The sequence below is a fragment of the Melanotaenia boesemani genome, chromosome 20 (genome assembly GCF_017639745.1).
Source record: "Melanotaenia boesemani isolate fMelBoe1 chromosome 20, fMelBoe1.pri, whole genome shotgun sequence".
Lineage (NCBI taxonomy): Eukaryota > Metazoa > Chordata > Actinopteri > Atheriniformes > Melanotaeniidae > Melanotaenia > Melanotaenia boesemani.
The window spans coordinates 2,260,073-2,278,951 of NC_055701.1; the positions used below are offsets into that span (position 1 = coordinate 2,260,073).

Here is an 18,879-nt window from a genome sequence, read left to right on the forward strand (position 1 = left end):
ACATAATTATGACCAAAAGTTATTTTTATATAAAAAACCTCTGCTGGGCCAGTTTTAGTAGTTTTTGCAGTTTCTAACCAACATAGCAAAATTCCTACATTTTAAAGACTGTAAACACAACCTTCCTGTTTTCCTTTGCAAGCTGTGACACTAATGTACCAACGTGATGCTATGAGGAGGAAGAAGGTGGTGCGTTCAAGGTCTGTTCAGAGTCTTTTTCCTTATTTAAAGCTCTGATGAATAAAAACTGACCTGTCTAACAGGTTTAATACGGAAACATGGAGCTGTCACCAAATTAAAAAAAAAAAGGGAGCTCATCACATCATAAGGTCCCAATTTTCTTTTTATTTGGATGACAGCTCCATGCTCCCGTAGTTTAAAGATGGTCAAACTGCAACATCATGGACATCTCCGGCCCCCACCCCCCACCGGGCTCAAGTCTTAGACAGACTCACTTCACAGATATATTTTAATTAAATGTGTCATGAGGTAAATAAATAAACAAATGAGCAAAATGTTTACTCAACAGCAATTCAATGAAACTTATGTACAGTTCTACATATTGTGCAAAAACATAGATTTCAGAAACATTTTTATAAGCTGATAACTTCAAGGCACATTTAACATCATGGATGCCGAACCAAAGAGCGAGTTGGATCCTAACGGGTTAAACGTACAGCTGATGTGCTTTTTATTCTGCTCCTTGTGGGACTCCCACCATCAAACTCGACCCCTCGGCTGTGATAACGTATTAATGTTGAGAAGCAGGTGGAGGCTCTGCAGCCTGCCACTTTCTGCCTGTTTAATGAGACTGACCTTTACATTTCTGTGTGAAGCTGAGGAAACGGTTTGCATATGTTCCAGCAGGAATCTAACAGCAAACATCTCTGCAGCTGCAGCTGAGCTGTGGCTGAGAGGAAACTGCTCCCTCTAGTGGTGGAACTGTCTTTCACAATCCTGATTTTATGTGTGTCTGAGCTGAACTGAAACAACACAACTTCAGAAGGCAATAACTTATAAAACCATGTGGTTTTATAAAAGATCTCTTCCAGTCAGCTGTATAAATCACGTCAGTTGAAGACAAATCGTATTAACACTGTACACAGTTCAGTAAAGTGTGGGTAAAAATGCTCCTGATGCTCTGGAAAACCATCACGAATGACAGAAGTCTGCATCCTGAACGTTGTTCTTGCAGTACACTGTGCTGTTGTTCCCAGGGGGGCAGTCTCTGAAGCCGACACCCCCATTAGGGGTGTAAATAGGCTGAATCCGGAACTCTCCCTTGAGGAGCTGCTCGTTGTTGAGCGAGGCTATCTGGAAGCCCGTTTCAGTCATTTCCAGGAGGGAGTTGTCTTTCTTGGTGCCTGCCTCGCAGTAGTCGTCTTTCCTACGCCCCCGGTTGTATTTCCACTTGGAGCGGCTCTTTTTGTGCATGTGCCAGCAGAAGATCCCGAGCAGGACCACCAGCACCACGATCACGGCTCCACCGATCAGCCCGGCCAGCAGAAAGGGCGAGCCGCTTTCTCTCTGCGAGGCCTGCTCGGGTCCTGAACGCCGGCGGTTGTTGTTGTCGGGGCTGAAAAAGGCTGCTGTGGTCACGGCCTCGGTGCACACCGTGTCGTCCTTGGGTCGGTAGTTATTGAATTCATCCAAGGGTATGACACAGATCCGATAGGTGGACTTTGGTTCAAGATTAGACAGCCGGATCCCCCGGTGATCCCCACCCACTATCCTCTCCCTGACCGTGTCTCCTGTCAGACTGGGGCCCATCCTGGCCCAGGTCACCTTGTAGGCAGTGACCGGAAAGGCAGCCATCCAGCTCACGTGGATGGCCGACCCATTTAGTGTGGTGAACTTGACCTGCAGAGGCTGCTTAGTCCTCATTCCCTCCTCCCTTGTTGTGTAGATGGGATAGAGGGTGGGAAGTGTAGGGATGGGGCGTCTGCGGGTGGAGGAGGAGGAGAAGGCATGTTGAGTGGCTGAAGGGGAGTCCGTGGAAGCAGACACTGAAGGTTTTGGAGCAGTGTTGGCTCGTGAAGTGGACTGTGGGCACGGAACCAAGTCAGCGCTCAGCTCCCGGATCACCATTCCCCGAAACTTTTCCGGTTTATGGCACATGAATCCGCGTGCATTCAGGGAGGTGGGAAGAGATCTCAGCCAGGACACCACCCATGTCATGGTGCAGTCACAGAGCCACGGATTGTTCCGGACGAAGAGCTGTCTGAGGCTCGCCAGGCCGTCGAACACGCCCTGCGGCAGCGACTGCAGCTGGTTGTTGGAGATGTCCAACCTCTCCAGCTTACGTAACCCGGAGAACGCTCCCTCAGGAATCTGACTCATCTGGTTTTCCTGGAAGCTTAATTTGACGAGCACCTCCCTGGGAAGGGACAGGGGAGGGTAGGTGAGGGAGTTCCGAGCCAGAGACAGCTCCCTCAAAGTGACCAAGTCCTGGAAGGTCCCAGGTGAGATCCCTTCATCTGTCAGCAGGTTTCCATCCAACAGGAGGCGCTCCAGCCGGGTGACGTTCTGAAACGCCTCCTCTGCGATGACTGCGATCCGATTCTCATCCAGCCTCAACTCCTTCAGATCATCTGGGAGGCCAATAGGCACGCTGCTCAGGTGGTTTTTGGTGAGGAAGAGCATCTTCAGGCTCACAGCTTCCCGGAAAGCTCCCTCCTCCACCCCCACGGTAGAAATTGAGTTATCGTCCAGATGCAACTCCTCCAGCCACAGAAGCTGAGCCAGAGCCGCTCTGGAGATGGTCTGAATGTTGTTCTCCTGCAGATGGAGAACTTTTACGTTTTTGGGCAGGTTTATTGGGAACTCATCCAGCTGGTTGCCATAGAGATACACAGTCTCCACAGAAGCCACGTGGTGGAGCTCTGCTGGGAATCCAGCGTTATTGATCTGATTGTTGTGGAGGTAGAGGGTCTTATAACCCTCGCCGATTCCCATAGGCACTGAGGTCAGGCTCCGCTCGTTGCAATAAACGAAGGTCCGATCGCAGCGGCATTCCTCGGGACAGTTAGAGGCCCGAGAGAACTGGAGATGAAGGCCCAGCAGGATGGGAATCCACGGCCTTACGAAGGAGGTCCAGTCTTTACTCCATAAGCGCCACTGTACCTCCATTTCCAACAGATCAGACGATGTCCAGAAAACAAATCAGAGAAAAAAGCACAAAAATATGATCAGAAACAGGAAATCCGGCCTGTGGTTGCACATGGTCCTCAGTAATCCCTTAGAGATTCCCAACACAGCAGGAAAGAGTTCATTAATATAATTCCTTCAACAGCCACCACCCAACGCTGTGCTGGTTACAATGGAGTCCATCACATCGTGTCCACCTTGCCTGTAGAGCTCTACGCATGGCGCTAAGCCCTGAAGGAGCTACGTACACGCTGGAGGGTCATCCTCCGATGATCCCATAGAAGAAAACGTCTCCCTGGCCTCTCATGTGGACCCGGGAACCTGCTGCAAAAGGAAGAATGAGAAAATCAAACTTCATTCCTTCCAAATGCATGTAAACAGCTAATGATTTATTTTCCTGCATCCCACAAATGCAACAGAGGGCTTTTTAATTTGGAGAAGCAGAGCAGAGTGCATACAAAAGGCTTACAGACTACTCATTCCTCACACACAGAGGAGGAATTTAAATAGATACTTAGGCCAAAAGGTGTGAGACAGAAACAAGTTTGAGGAGTTTGTTCAGAGATGTGAGGACTAATCTCACCCTGAAACCCAAGAACCACGTTTTTTTTAATCAAACACACACACACACACACACACACACACACACAAACTAACAAACAAACTTACAGGAACATTCAGGATAAATCTGCAGCAGGTTTATTCTGTCAGATAATGTGCAAGATGATTCCAGACAAGCAAGTCCAAAGTCAGATTCCTGCTCAGCATTATTGTTAACTGAGACTTTGCATTCTTCTCTGCTCCTGATTCATTAAGTTTGGCTGAGCTGGAGAAGACTGCAGGAAGGTTGATGAACGCTGCCTGTCAGCACAGATAAGATGAGACAAATTCCTCGTACAGGGACACAACTAAGATCGATGTGGGCCTCTCACACAGAGGAAAGGTGCTGCTGCTCCTACAAGGTCACATCATTTAAATAAAGAGGAGAGCACCTTCATCACTGCATCCATACAGAGGAAGAAAAAAAAGTCCCTTCATCCAGCCAGAATCAAGAAAGCATCAATAAAAGCTGATCCTGCAGCAGTGATGAGCTGACAGTGGCAGGTAGAGGCTCCAGGGGAGGTGATGATGATGATGATGAAAGATCAGTAATTGTTATTATTGATAAACGGCGCAGCCTGTTGACTGAGTGCATTGATTTGCGGCCAAGGCGGCTCAGCCTTATGTAACGTCCTGGTGACCCGGCATCAGCACGGGTCCTGTCAGAGGCTCCTGGCATCAGTCCTGCAACACCCCGCAAAGCGCAACAAACAGCGGCAGCGTCACCGTTTGCGCCTTTTAAACAGAATCTGCACCAGAATCTGCACAGTTCATTTCAGTCTGAAACGAGCTTAAGTCTTCATACGAGCAGAAACCCACCAGTTCCCCCGTTTTCCCCTGCAGGTTAAGTTTATTTGTTTCATATAAACACAGAAAAAAATAATTTCATCATTTCTTAAAACTACTTCGGCCACTACGGGCTGGAATTAACATCCGTTTTCTCACCGTCATGGGAGCAGAAAGTCTCGCCGCTTCACGCCCCGCAGGTCCGCTGGTCTCCCCGCAAACAGCTGCTCTCACACCGGGCTCAGAGTTCCCGTCCTTTCCGCCGCTGGAGCTCAGTTCGTCTGGCTGGTTCCGAACCAACAAACCCGGATCTGGAGGAAGCTCAGGTCAGCAACGGTCTGCCACGCATCTTCCTGGCGCCTCCTCCACACACCGCGGTGGCCTGCGCCTGCGGCCGTATCGCGCCTGCCGCGCCGCGCCGCGCCGCGCCGCGCCGCTCCGGAGCAGTCGACGGAAACTTCAGAGGACCTGAGTGCGCGCGGCGGGGAGCGGGGAAGAGGTCCAGGCCGCCCCGCCAGCGGCTTCCCTGGATGGAAAGCCCATGTTGCGATGAAAGTCTTCCAGGATACCTGGTCCCTGCTGGAGCTACGAGACTCAACGTGTCCGTGCTCCTGCGCGCGCTCTCTGCTTCTGTTTGTATGAGTCTCTCTCTCTCTCTCTCTCTCTCTCTCTCTCTCTCTCTCTCTTATTTCATCCGCCAACCCCGTGTATTTAACGATTAAAATCGTAACTTTTTTGGATAATTTAAAAACCAATTACAGAAATTTAGAAAGAACTGAAAGAAAGAAATAAAGAAAGAAAGAAAGAAAGAAAGAATGAAGGAAAGAAAGAAATGGATATAAAAAGTGTTGATGTGGCACTTTAAAACTATAACCTGGTTTAAAAGAAGGGAGAATGTGATCTAGATGTTGAAATAAATAATGTAATAAAATGTGTCGCCGGGCCAGCAGGGGGCGCTACAACTCACTACTCAGTCAGAAAAAGCAGAAGATTGACTTATTTGAGATAAATAGAAATAACTAATGTGTTCCTACGCCACAGTTGGTCTTCAATTTTTCTGAGTGTTGGAAAAATGATTCTTGTTTTTATAAAATAGAGATGATAAATGAGAAGAGACTGTGACATGTTAAAGTCAGCCGCTAGCTTCCTGTTGTCTCCTGTACCAGTCCACTGAATAGCCAGAGTGAGTGCTCTCACCGGCTAAAATAAAGAGACCATGTAAGTGTCCAACGGGACACACCAAAAATACCAGCTAAGGATGTTCATCAGGGGTTCTCACATTTTATTAAAAGCAGGGACCAGAAAATCAGAAATTTGCCAAGGACCCGCATTCCTGCCACATATATCGCGTTAACAGCGCTAATTTATGCAATTAATTGTGTTAAAATTTTTAACACATTAAACGCATGCGCTGCATCCAACTTTGATGACGGCGAGGTGTCTACAGGCAACATGGAACAAGCTGGTTAGCTCTATGGATGGATTTAAGAGCGTCACACCCGTGGGGGGTGAGGGTGCTTTAACACCCACACTTTTCCTGCATTATGAAAAATAATTTTTAAAAAAACTTTTCACGTAGTTTGCACAAACGTCACTGTTCTGGTCGTCTCTGTGTCTGCTGTAACGCACGGCAGCAGCATCCTCCCCCCTCCCTCTCCTGTTGTGATCCGGCTGTGATCAGCTGATCGGCTTTTCTTGCTTGTTGTGTTTGTTTATTGTTCAGCTGAGGAGGAGGAAACTAGCAGTTTGCGGTTCATAACGTCACATATTTACCCAAAAGTATTGTTTTTGGACGTGCTAGCCATATTAAACTAAATTAGCAAGTTACATGTCAGTCAGATCCACGTCACCGTCACCTGAAGCTGAAGAATGAAACATGTTGATAACAGCAGCCTGTTCCAGTTAGATGTTGTTTGCTTTTATTTCCTATAACTTTGACTTATTAATGAGGTTTTCAAGTGACAGAGCTGTAAAATCTACCGGTCATCAGATAAACAGCTTAAGGAAACAAGGAGACGTTGTCTCCACATCGTTGCTGCTGTGCAGCTGTTGGAGACACAGGTCTGATCATTTAGTGGCCTGAATGTGGAGAGAAACTTTGAACAGGTTCTGAGATACAAATCAGGGGAACTCTCCTTTTTAACGGAGTAGCTGACCGGTGGCAGAAAGATTTATACTTCAGATATGCAGGGGCGGGTCTAGAAAAGTTTAGATGGGGGGGGCAGCTGGAAGAACTGACCTGGAAAAGGGGGGCACAAATGAGATATATTTGGTAGATTTTATGAAATACTGAATTGATTATTACAACTAAAGTGATCATATAATGTAAAAAAGCAAAGAAAAAACCTAAGTGAGTTTTAGCTTTTTCTGTTGATACAATACAGTAAAAATAGACAGATTTCAGGCATAGTCGCGGATGTGATTAATCATGATTAATTTATATATATATATATATATATATATATATGTGTGTGTGTGTGTGTGTGTGTGTGTGTGTGTGCAGACTGGGTGGGTGGTTGTTCATCTCCAGCTCGGGTCCTTTACCAGAGTCCTGGGAGCTTGAGGGTCCTCCAGTATCTTAGCTGTTCCTAGGACTGCTCTCTTCTGGATGGAGATGTCTGATGGTTCTCCAGGTATCTGTTGGAGCCACTTGTCCAGTGTGGAGGACAAGGCCCCCAGTGCTCCGATGACCACTGGTACTACTGTTGTCTTGACCTTCCAGGCTTACTGGCTTTTTCAGGATGAACAGCTGGATGGTGAAGCTGGTAGGGCACCTGTCTCCCATATGGAAGAACTGAGTTCAAATCCCACAATGGTGCAAAAATGAACACTTTGGGTCCTTGAGGACACTCAGTAAGAGGGAAAAGAATGGAGTCTGCTGGAACCCAGAGGCAAGCAGTAGATGTCACCAGGGGTGGCGTGGCTCAGTGGGTAGAGTGGTTGTCTTGTAGTCTAAGGGTTGCCGGTTTGAGGGCCTTCGCCTGGCCTGGGCATTCCCTGCTCTAGCCCCAAACGTGTCAAAGCCAAATGTTTTTTCACCCCAGAAGCAAAGAAGATGGTAGATTTGTAACTGGCATCTGTGAATGCAACACAGGTACAATATGACCAATCATAGAGAAATTTTATGAAAGTGGGGAATCCTCTGTGTTTTATTGGCTGACAGCCCGGCGTTTTATCTCTAATCTGAACTCTGGTGTTATTTCGAGATCATTATTAGCGGTCAAAAATGGACATCCAGTGGTTTTTATTTAAAGAAGAGAGAAACTCTTCAGTTGTGGTCGCTGCCGATGGGCAGCAAGACTCTGGCCAACACACAAAACAGGTAAACCACAAATAATTTAAACTCTGTATGTCTTAAAATTAAATGAACATCAGGCGGATCATTCATGACAGTACTTGATACTTCGAAGGTTAAATTAGCTGTACTAAACCGTTAGCCCTGCCCTTTTCTGTTCTACACATTTACATTAAATCCAGTGGTGAAGTCTACGTAATTCGCTGGTTTACCCGCTGGTGTGAGTGTGTGTGTGGATAGTGTTGGATGTTTGGTTTCTAGATTCTGCTTTAGTTCAAATACAGATAGAAAAAGAACAACTTTATTATGTTATTTACTGATGTTTTTGTTTACCTCCAGGTCACTGGCTGGTCAGTAGGTAAATAGTTTTAAAGAGTTTTACATTTTATGTTCCTTACTATACATTTCATGGTCTCACCTTTGTGTGTGTGTTTACTTTATGTATTAATGAGGTTGGTGGTTCTTGTATGTGTGTGTTGCTCCAGGACAGGCGTGTTTGAGACTGGGAAGGAAAATTCAGAGTTTACCACTGAGAAAGTAGTAATGGTAAAGATAGAAAACAGTGAGTGAAAGAAGGAAAGAAGGGAAATGATGAAAGGAAAACCAGTGATGAAGCCTGTAGGGAAAGAAGGAAGAGACAGATGAGATGATAGAGACAGTAAATACTACAGCATGATCTTTATTCTGAAAATTACAAGTGACTGCAAACAGTTCACGTTCATCCTTTTGTTGCAGAAGATGTGCACTAAAGAGCAGGTGGTGGAGGTAAACAGCAGATGTCTGGAAAAATGTTGTTTACATGGTCACGTTTAAGCTTGAAAATAAATACACACTGAAGCACATATTACAGTATTTGGCTTTAAACAAGGTGACACAATGCTCAAGAAAGCTTAAATAAAAAGCCGTTTTTACTGCGTTGGTTCACCGAGATTCCACTATGAGGGTGTGGGCTCAGCCCCCAATGTTCCCAGGTAGAAACTTTATGGGTTTCTTTATGGTGAACCTGCAAGCAAGGAGGTTCCCGCCACAGAGTTAGTTACCATGGTAACAGACTCAGTGTAAGGCTTACTTCGCTTTCTAGAACAGCAACCCCGGAGTTTCCCACAGCTCAAGATACTCAGTTTGAGCATAATCCGCCTTCTGGAACAGGACCCTGCTCAACCCAGAAACCAAGTTGTCTTCATCGTGTAATTATTACATCATGTAATTATTTTACATTTGTTTCATCACTTACTTCAGTTTGTATTCTGGGGTCTTGGTTTCTTGTCTCTCAGCAGCTGCAGCTCTCCATTCATCTCATCTGCTCCTCATCCCCAATTAGCTCACCTGCATCCACTCATCTCATCTCCATCACACTAGCCTATATATTCTCCTTTAAGGTCTGTCAGACCTGTTTGCTGGGCACCGCAAATGGATGTTTTAATTTTGTGCTGCTTTTCATGCATTTTCAGTCTCGTTGTAAAGCCACTTAAGTCTGATTTATAATTCATTTATGCAGAAATAAAGCTTCCCGTCTCAAAGGATGAGCTAGAGTTGTGTCGACACATAAGACAACTTAGTAAAGAAGCAGTTTAAAATGGATCTTTAGGCTCTTTGTCACAAAAACACATCCGTTCCCATTTCTTTAGTTTCATCTTTGAAAACCAGCAAAGATCAGACAGTCTAACAGACAGAAAACAGGATTTCAGCAGCAACAAGGTGATTCCCAAACAGCTGCTAGCTGGAAACCTGGCTTATCTCCGCGTGGAGGCAGAAACTGGACACATGGAGGACAGAAGAAGAATCGGGACTGAAAACTATCTGCAGCAGATGAAAGTCAAACCAAATACTGATTTTCAACATTGTGTGAAAACGTGCATTTTATTTAACAGATGTCTGAGCGTCCAGCACTGATGTCTGCGTGTGAGTCAGCAGGTTTCAGGTTTGTGGTGTTTGTTTCCAGTCAGGCTGCAGGAACATTTAGTGGATTTCATTTAATGAACGGCTCCTGCTTCAAGGCAAATTCCTTCCAGTGAACATTTGGCTTCCACGATGATGGAAAGCTGCATTATTGACCAGGTGAGAAGCAGGTACCCACACACATTAAAAGTGTCCCCATGAGAACTTTCTGCAGGCTCCAACACGCTGCTGTTTAATCTGTGACTGATTCGGATCATCTGTTCTCGCTCTCTGGATCTCCATTCTCTGTCAAACATGACATCTGCTGCTGCTTCAATCTATGAAATTAGAATTGGGACTAAATCTGCTGCAGCTCAGGAAGTCCAACATGACCGTGGTGGTTCTGGCTCACTTGTTTCTGCCATGTCAAGGTAATCTGTGTGAACCCACGGCGACCTGGACAGCTGCTCAGAGGAAGGGATTAACAGAGCAGAGGAATGGATTACCTGGATATGTGACCAGATTACAGACCCACTCATTACAAAACAAGAAGCTGAATAAAAACAGTCTTTAAAAAAATAAAATAAATATAAAAAGATGATCATAAAAAAGTTGCAGACATGGACCCTCAGAGCTGCTGTAGGCTGGTCTGTGATGACGCAATGTGTGCAGCAGTTATGTAAATATCTCTACATTCACCCTGCAGGTCGTAGCGCTCAGATTCCACCTATCTGAAAATCCAGTTATTTTTATTTTTATTTAGCGTGGTTGTTCACTTTATTTAAATGCGACCTCATCACACTTCAGCGTGACCCGGCCCTGGCGTGACGTCGCGCAGCGCGCTGTGTTTGCAGAGGTAAACACGAATGTTACACGTTAGCATGTGTGTCATTTTTATAAGTTGTTGTGCAATCACAGCCGAAAAACCTGAGATAAGATCGTTTATTCGATCTTACGTGTCCCACCTCCTCCAGCACAGATTTCTAACGTCTGTCTCACTCCAATGATGTAAAAGTCGGATGAAATGTGACATGACTGAGGTCAGATGTGGATCAGCTGAGTACCATGTGAAAGTGGACTGGGTTGAATTAAAACAAATTGGATTTGTGCCGTTCAGACTAAGAAAAAGATCAGATATGGATCAGATGTGGGCAAAAAGTCTGATTTGAGTCACTTTCACCTGCAGAGTGAACGGAGCCTCAAGGTGTCCCTCAAGGTTTTTGGCCCTGATGTGGGTCAGAATTTGGTCTTTGAACGTCTGCCGTCTTCATTTGATTTTATTCTGTCTCAAAAGTCCCAGTTTTAGACTGTAAATAGGATTTTATCTGCTAAAATCTTCTTTCTATTTTGTATTTATCTTTTACATTTACTGGCACTGAATGCAGAGAAAACAAAGACCAAAACAAAAAGATGCTAGCTGCTTCCTTTCTATAAAATCTGTACGAGAAACATGGATTTGTGGTTTCCTTATAAATATGTGGATGTTGGGATGGAAGATCTTTCTTTTAATATCTTATTGAACACCTTAAAAAAACTGGAATGATTCTTCCAGAATAACTCCGGTTAACTTTAACTACCAGATGCATTTGTTTCTATTGTTAGTTTTATCAGTTTGCAATAATTTGTTTGTTGCACCTGTGGAATTTTTTATTTATATTTCTTTAATAGTAACGTCAGTGCTGAAATGTTCTGTCTAATGTTGGAAACGTAATCTCAATTCCTTTGTATGTCTTGTACATGTAAAGAAATTGATAATAAAACTGACTTTGTCAACAGTTTACCCTCCAAAGTTCATTTACCTTATTTAAGATCAATATTACTAACAACTAAAAAGAAGTTATATCCACTAGATATGTTCTGTTAAAGCCAGAGTTACATGGTACAGTGCGGTCCACCTGAACACGTCTGCCAGCTCACTACAGATGTTAAACGATGATGGAGCGCTGAGTTTCACAACAGACTGTAAACGCCTCACTCACCTTTGCACATGGTCTTCTCTGGTCCCCTCTACTTATCCGCAGACTGTTGCACTGCCACAACCTCGTTTAGAGATCTGCTGCCATCATATTTGTCCTCCTCAGTGCTGCTTAGACAAACACACTCCCTGGATGTTACTGCTCTCAGTGTTGCCTCACTTCACGCCGAGCTTGGCAACAAGGGTGCTCTCTAACTCAGGAACAGGATACATCTGGATCTCAAGCCGCCCACTTTGATCCCATTATTGGAATTTCACGTTAATCTGAGGAAAGTGGAGAAAGCATCCTTGTTTGTTTTTAGTGTCTAGCCTGCTATAAATCTTTTTATGTAAACTCTTTGTGCTGTTAGGACAGTATGCAGCTGTAAATAAATGTTTTTTGTTTTGGGTTTTTTTTGCTCTTGTAAATATGACTGCAGGTCTCAGTGGGACTATTTGTGGAAAGATTTATTTAAAAAAAGAAAAAGACCCGACTTTGTTGTAAAACTCGGGAGCTGAGATTTAAAGGTCCATTATAGGTTTTAACAGGCTGTTTCTCTGGTTCTCAGCCACAACAGTCCACAAAGCTTCTTCGTCCGAACCCCATCTGTTTCTGTTCAACATGACAAAACTGGCCTGGTTCTGGCCCAGTTTGCCTCCGGCTCCTGGTTCAGGTTATTGTCTCTGTCCTTTAAAAGAAAGCCTACGACTTTTTAAAGAAAATGAAGTAAATTTTGGTTTACAAACATCAGGGTCTCCAACCTGCAACTCTGGACCTTCCACTATGTCTTTAATTACGTGGCTAAAATGTTTTTTTTTAATCTATCTTTCTTGTCATTAGGTTGGAAACCAGGGACTTTTTTTTTCTTTTACATAATTTTCCACAAATATCTACATCCCTTAGAAGAAAGTCTGTTTATCCTCTTTTTATAAAGGTTTTATGTTTTTCTTTATTTTAAAACCTAAAAACAGAAATAAAAATGTGGTTCTTCAGAAATAACAAACATCCTATGGTGGCTCTTCATTAAAAATATATATTAAGTTTCCTTTTTGAAAAGTCTGTAAGTAAGTAAGTAAGTAAGTAAATGTTTATTTATATAGCACCTTTCAAGATAAAATCACAAAGTGCTTAACAACAAGATAAAACACCGAATAACAGTAATACAGAGATAATAAAAACAAATAAAACTAAGTAAAAGCAAGTTTAAAAAGATGTGTTTTTAGCTGCTTTTTAAAAGAGGTCATGGAGTCCACAGATCTCAGGCCTAGAGGAAGGGAGTTCCAGAGGACAGGGGCCACTGCTGCAAAGGCTCTGTCACCCTTAGTTCTCAGCTGTGTTGGTTTAACAACCAGCAGATGTGGGTGACTCGATCTCAGGGACCTGCTGGGCACGTAGAGCTGTAGGAGATCCCTGATGTATTCAGGTGCCTGGTCATGTAGGGCTTGATAGGTAAACACCAGAATTTTAAAATGCACCCTGTAATAGATGGGCAGCCAGTGCAGCTGGATTAGTAGAGGAGTGACATGGGTGAATTTGGGGGATTTAGTTATCAGCCTTGCAGCAGCGTTCTGAACCAACTGGAGACGGTCAAGCGATTTTTTTGTTTAAACATGTGAAGAGGGAAAAGTCTGGTAACATCTGCGTCTCTGAAGTAGTTTTATTTAGCTGGCTGAGGGAAAAATGGCTCTTTGGATTGGAAAGGCTGCAGACCCCTGCACTAAACACATAAACAGGTTTAGCAGCAGTTTTCTCTTTAAACAGTTAAAATATTTCTTCATATATAAAACCACATATTTATGAGAAAGAAGGATGAAATGTTCAGGATTTACTAACTAAAAGGTAAAAAGTCAGCAGGATGAATTTAAAGCTGTGAAGCTGCTTCCTTCTAAACACAGAAGGAACAATATGTGATGAATATCAGCATCAGGTGAACAGACAGAAAGCAGGATGAGAATCTCACAGCTTCTAGATGGTGAGGAGAGAGAAATATTCACAATATGCACAATAACTTCCATCCATGCAGCTTCACTGCTTCATTATCCACATTTCTGGATATAAATTCTCTAAACTTTCATTCTTAGCTTGACTGTTTAGCTTCACCTCTGCACCTGCAGCCTCCGCTACCAGGAGTTAAGGGTTAACATCTGGTTTCCGGGTGTAGCGTCAGGTCTGTAGATGTAACTATAAACATGTGTGGTATCCACAGAAAGTCCAGAATCTCAGCTACCAGCTCAGTAAAACCACTTCTATCACCAACAAACACAGTTAAGACAACAATAATTAAAAGACCAGGTACACAAAGTCTGAAATCACATGTAAACACAGATGATGTTTCCCCATGAACACGAACAAACGGCTCCTCTACTGAAAGCTCACATCTCACAGATTCCACAGCTGGAAGTTTCATCTTAATATGACCAAGATTCACCGAACCAGAGGCAGAAGAAGACCCGAGTTATGCTTCACGCTTGTAAAAGTCAGAAAACATGGATTACCTTTGCTGTCTGGCATAAATTAAAGCCGCATTTATTTATAATGAATAACTAAGTAAATGAAAAGTTTCTCATTGTCTTTTGGGAGCAGTTTCCCGTCCAAAAATCACGATGTTCTGCCATCTGCATGTTTAGACAAAGAGAAACGACGGTTCTTCTTCTTCTTTCTTAAGTTCCAGACAGAAAACGTCTCTTCATTTTAATAAATCCGCTCTCTGTTTCTGTGGTCAAAGCAGCAGCCAGAAAAAAATAAAAAATAAAAAACAACAACGCGTGATTAAAGAAATTAACAGCGTTAATTAAACGATGAGTTAACGCCTGATTAAAACGTTAACATGCACAGCACTAATTATTATACAATATGATTTAGTCAAATCCTCTCTACTCCTTGACCCTTCCGCCACACACACACACACACACACACACACACACACACACACACACACACACACACACACACTCCCCCTCAGTGTTGCCAACTTCGCGACTTTGTCACTATATTAAACGAGTTTTCAGACCCCTCTAGCGACTTTTCTTTTTTACAAAAGCGACTAGCGACAAATCTAGCAACCTTTTCTGGTAGGAGACTTTGGAGACCGAGGTGAACGACTTTTCAACGTGGAGTCAGTGCTGCACAGACCCCTCCCCCATCCCAAAGCACTCATACGAGGCTTGGTCCTAGCAGCACCACACAGCTCTCAGCTGCACCCACTTGTTGATACTGTGTGTGGCTGGCTAACTTACATTAGCTTCTTAGCATGTAGCGACCATAGCCATTGTTGATAGAATTGTGTGTGAAGTTGCAAATTTAATTAAAGCAGAGTATGAGTATCAGAGTATGAGCTAATCTGGACACCTGGACAACATGGATGCAAACTAAAAACTAAAGTGTACTAAAACAAATCATCTAGATAAAATAAAATAATATGCCACACTTAATTAAAACAACTTTAGCCTTCATTTTCATATATGAAATAGCCTAAATGTGAGTAAAGTAAAGTAAAGTAAGTAAAATTGTGTTTTGAATGTCTGGCGTCACCAGAGTTTTGTGAAAACTAAAGCAGGCTGGGAACCACGGCTCTAGAAGTTTGCATCCCAAAGTATTTATTTAGTGACAAAATGCTGTTCTGTTTGTTTTCAGGTCACCATCACAAGGACAAAAATGTATTTAACAACGTGCTGAGTGTTGGAAAAATCTTGTGGTGTTTTACATATTTCTGTGAGATTAGTTTGGATGATGCTAGTTTGAAATGTTTTTTGCTAAATTGTTAGTCAGGGACGTAAAGCTGATTTTTGTAGATCAGTTTAACACCTTCTATATTATAAATTTTAAAAATCTAGTTTGAATATACAGTATCTTACAAAAGTGAGTCCACCTTTCACATTTCAGCAACAATTTAAATCTCTTCAAAGTACCTTTAGGTATTATTAGAGCTGTACTCACCTGTGTTGCCAGCTATTTATACAAAAATGGCTGTGTTGAGTAAATCTACACTTCTATACAAGTTCTACACTGATGGTTCTAAATTATATTCTAGTTTAAGTACAGAGTAAATATTATAATAGAAAATGTACAATTGCATTTGACACTTTAAATAAAAAAACAAAACTGGAAATTATTCTAATAATGCTGTGTGTATAAATACATAATATAAAACAAGGTTTGTCCAACATATCAGCTAAACAGCCTTACTATACTGTACCTGTGGTGGATCTGGATCTACCACTTCTATTCTTTTTAGCCTGAAGCTCATACAAGATTATGACATTGTCATGATCTTAGGGTTTTGGTTTCCTGTCTTATTTTGTAGCTTCATTCCTCTTGTTTATTGTGTTCTGTTTTGCTTCCTGTTCATTAGCTCACCTGGTTTGATGTTCACTTCACCTCTTTCTTATTATTCCCTCAGTGTATTTATACCCCTTTGGTTTTCAGTTTCCTTTGTCAGATCCTTGTGGTATTTCCCTGTCGTGTGGTTCCTGAGTTTCTTGGTTCTTAAATTAAAACTTTTGGGCTTTGGGTCCTCACCTCTTCTGCATCGTGACGGACATGCTTCTTGATGATAAATGCCCAAACTGTATCACTGATTGTACAATGATCAGCGTTCCACTTACATGAGAAAAGACTTTTAACAGATGTAAAACCTTTTGTTTGGTCTGCTTTTAAATACTACTCCATGAATAAACTATTCATGTGAAAAACTGAAATTTGTGAAAACTTTTTTAAATGAAAAACTTCACATCACCAACTTCATCATACTGAAAACTGCTGTTGTATATTATTTTAAATTACACACACACACACACACACACACACACACACACATATATATATATAGATATAAAGTGTTTTAGCTTCTTTTTCTATTTCTATTTTATAATTTAATTAGGACCTGATGTTGATGAGGTGTGGCCCTGTTTTTAAATTTCTAATAAAAATGCCCTTGTTTTAAAACATCTAGCCATAATGACCTGCAGTCCACATGATTAAGACACTTCCCTCAAGCAGGCAAGAAAAACTCCCAAACGGTCCTTTTAACAGGAGGGCCTGGAAGAAACCTCGGGAAGGATCACACAAGAGGGAGCTCCCTGCCAGAGACATTCCAGTGTCTAGTGGGCTGCATAACAAGAATATCTATGTATTCCCTAAACTACACTGGGCATTTTGTGTGTGTGTGTGTGTGTGTGTGTGTGTGTTTTACCACCTGTGCAGGTTGTAAACCTGCTACACTGATACCATCTTCCACATCCTCTTCATGAAGTTCTGGTCCTTTCAGCCCTCCACACTGGGCGCAGCTGCTTCCTGTCCTACCCCGATTTTTTCTTCTTTCTCTTCCAACAGCTGCCTGAACTGAAAAACAAAAGTTAGGATTCCATCAGTAACGTTTATTCATATACAAGCATTTTAAATAACTAACCCTTACCTGCTTCCACACGGAGCATCTGTCAAATCATCCAACGTTCTCTTCCTCTGAGGTTTAACTGTAACCTCAGATGATGCAGCTTCACATCGATCCCGTTGGGACACACCAAGAAAGCCAGTCTTTCTTCTCTTCCTCTCTGGAGAGCGATGGCCTGAACTAGACAAATTACAAGTTGTTAGTATTGCATCATTTCTGCCTGTACAAGCATGTGAAAAAACTTCCACCGACCTGCTTTCAAACTGTGGAAGTGTAAAAGTTTCTCATGTTCTTTTCCTCCGAGGTTTAAGTGTAACCTCAGAGGATGCAGCTTCACATCGATCCTGCTGAGATACCTGAAGAGGACCCATTTTCCTTCCTTTCCTCTCTGAAGAGCTGGCGTCTGGACTCCTGTGTAGAGAACATATTGTTGGGTTTGTCTAAATTCAACAGAACAAAAGCCAGTGAAATAATACCAACCTGTTTTCAAACTGGGCCTTTGTCTTTTCTTCTGAGGTTTGATTTTGACCTCAGGGCCTGATGTTTGGGAAACCTCAGGTATCATCATTCTCAACCTCTTTCTTGGCGAGGAACTGGTCTCTGGACTGCTGCATAAATCAACAAAACACAGTGTTGGTACAAGCGATCTAATGATCATCCTCACATGAACTAAAACCAGCTGATATCTACCTGCTTCCTGTAAATGTTTCTCTGGTCCTTTTCCTCTGAGGCCTGTCTTCCTTTGTGTTGGATGAAGCCACACTTTGAGCCTCTTTGGGAGAATCTGAACATAAAGACAGGAACAGCAAGTTTTCAATAGCATTAATCAATTTAAAACAAGATTCATCCCAATGAATGTGTGTTTCTGAATGCAGGCATAGCTGCAGTACTGGTATCTTCTTCTTCTCTGGCATGGACTCTTTTTGTCTTTTATGAAGTCAAATATAAAATATAGCTCGAGTTTTTAGTTTTATCAACATATATAAAAGTAATATAACTAGGAATTAGTAAAAAATAATACAACAATACTTACTTTTAAGATCGCAGCAAGAGTTCAAAAGAGCACCTCGATCTTTTCCTCACAGATTTCCCATCATCTCTGTGGGAAACTTCTTCACTGGTGGTTGACTGGGAATCTGACAAGAACTGTTCCATATCAGAGCAGCTCAGATTCCACTGTTAGGGTGCTTCATTGTTTTCAGCAAAGGAGAGGCTGCTGGAGAAGGAAGATGCCGTCTCCTCAATGAGAGGATGCTCCCACTGACTCTGCCACGCAGGAGCTTCATCCTGAGGGTGGTGTGCAGTACCTGGCCCCGACAAACCTCCATCGCTTCACAGCAAGATTTAAAACTGAGAGAGAATCAAACCTTGTTAAAAAACTACACTGACCAGTCAACGCCAGAGAAAGTCAGCACAGTGCGCTGAAAGGTGTTCTTACTAGAAGCTGTTGGGATAGTTGTTTTGTTGGTGCTTCATGGTCATGAAAGGATCCTGAAGAAGCTGTCTCGGGGTTATCCGCTTGTTTGCATCCACGTGAAGCATTCGCTTTAAAAGTTCCACAAAGTCTTCCCGGTCCTCAAGTTCGGCCTCGTCTTCGTCCGTCAGATGGCAGGGTGGTTTAATCTGAATGAGAATCACATGTCAGTAATTATGTCTTCATCTTTAATGTCATAGTAAAATTTCTGGATTAAATGCAATTTCTCACCATCAGAAGATGATCCAGACTTATGGAATTGACGTCTGTTTCTATGTCACCTCCGTACTCGTCCGACGTCTGAAGAGAAAACACATACAGTTAGTATCACAAGATAAAACATGAATAAACAGAG

The 18,879-nt window shown here is 42.8% G+C and overlaps 1 protein-coding gene and 2 long non-coding RNA genes across 7 annotated transcripts; all 3 read right to left on the reverse strand.

Moving 5' to 3' along the window:
• Positions 1–455: 455 nt before the first annotated feature.
• si:dkey-87k14.1 (leucine-rich repeat transmembrane protein FLRT2) lies at positions 456–9,150 on the reverse strand. Of its 5 annotated transcripts, XR_006008566.1 has the most exons (3): positions 4,693–4,780; positions 3,345–3,471; positions 3,029–3,117 (listed from the first exon to the last, which is right to left on the reverse strand). XR_006008566.1 is itself a non-coding variant. In XM_041971050.1 (2 exons), exon 2 carries the CDS (start codon positions 3,127–3,129, stop codon positions 1,153–1,155), a length of 1,977 nt encoding a protein of 658 aa, XP_041826984.1. In that variant the 5' UTR covers positions 3,130–3,471; positions 9,063–9,150; the 3' UTR covers positions 456–1,152. The 5 variants fall into 5 exon arrangements, 4 of the variants coding, with proteins under 4 accessions (XP_041826984.1, XP_041826983.1, XP_041826981.1 ...); XM_041971050.1 differs by lacking the exon at positions 4,693–4,780 and adding an exon at positions 9,063–9,150 and having other exon boundaries at positions 456–3,471; XM_041971049.1 differs by lacking the exon at positions 4,693–4,780 and adding an exon at positions 8,898–8,975 and having other exon boundaries at positions 456–3,471.
• A 7,750-nt stretch (positions 9,151–16,900) lies between these two features.
• On the reverse strand, positions 16,901–17,164 carry LOC121630649. Its single transcript, XR_006008568.1, has 2 exons — positions 17,075–17,164; positions 16,901–17,001 (listed from the first exon to the last, which is right to left on the reverse strand). It is a non-coding gene; the product is annotated as an uncharacterized LOC121630649 (long non-coding RNA).
• Positions 17,165–17,430: 266 nt separating this feature from the next.
• Positions 17,431–17,837, reverse strand: LOC121630648. The gene is made up of 3 exons (XR_006008567.1): positions 17,741–17,837; positions 17,580–17,658; positions 17,431–17,461 (listed from the first exon to the last, which is right to left on the reverse strand). It is a non-coding gene; the product is annotated as an uncharacterized LOC121630648 (long non-coding RNA).
• Between the last annotated feature and the right edge of the window lie 1,042 nt (positions 17,838–18,879).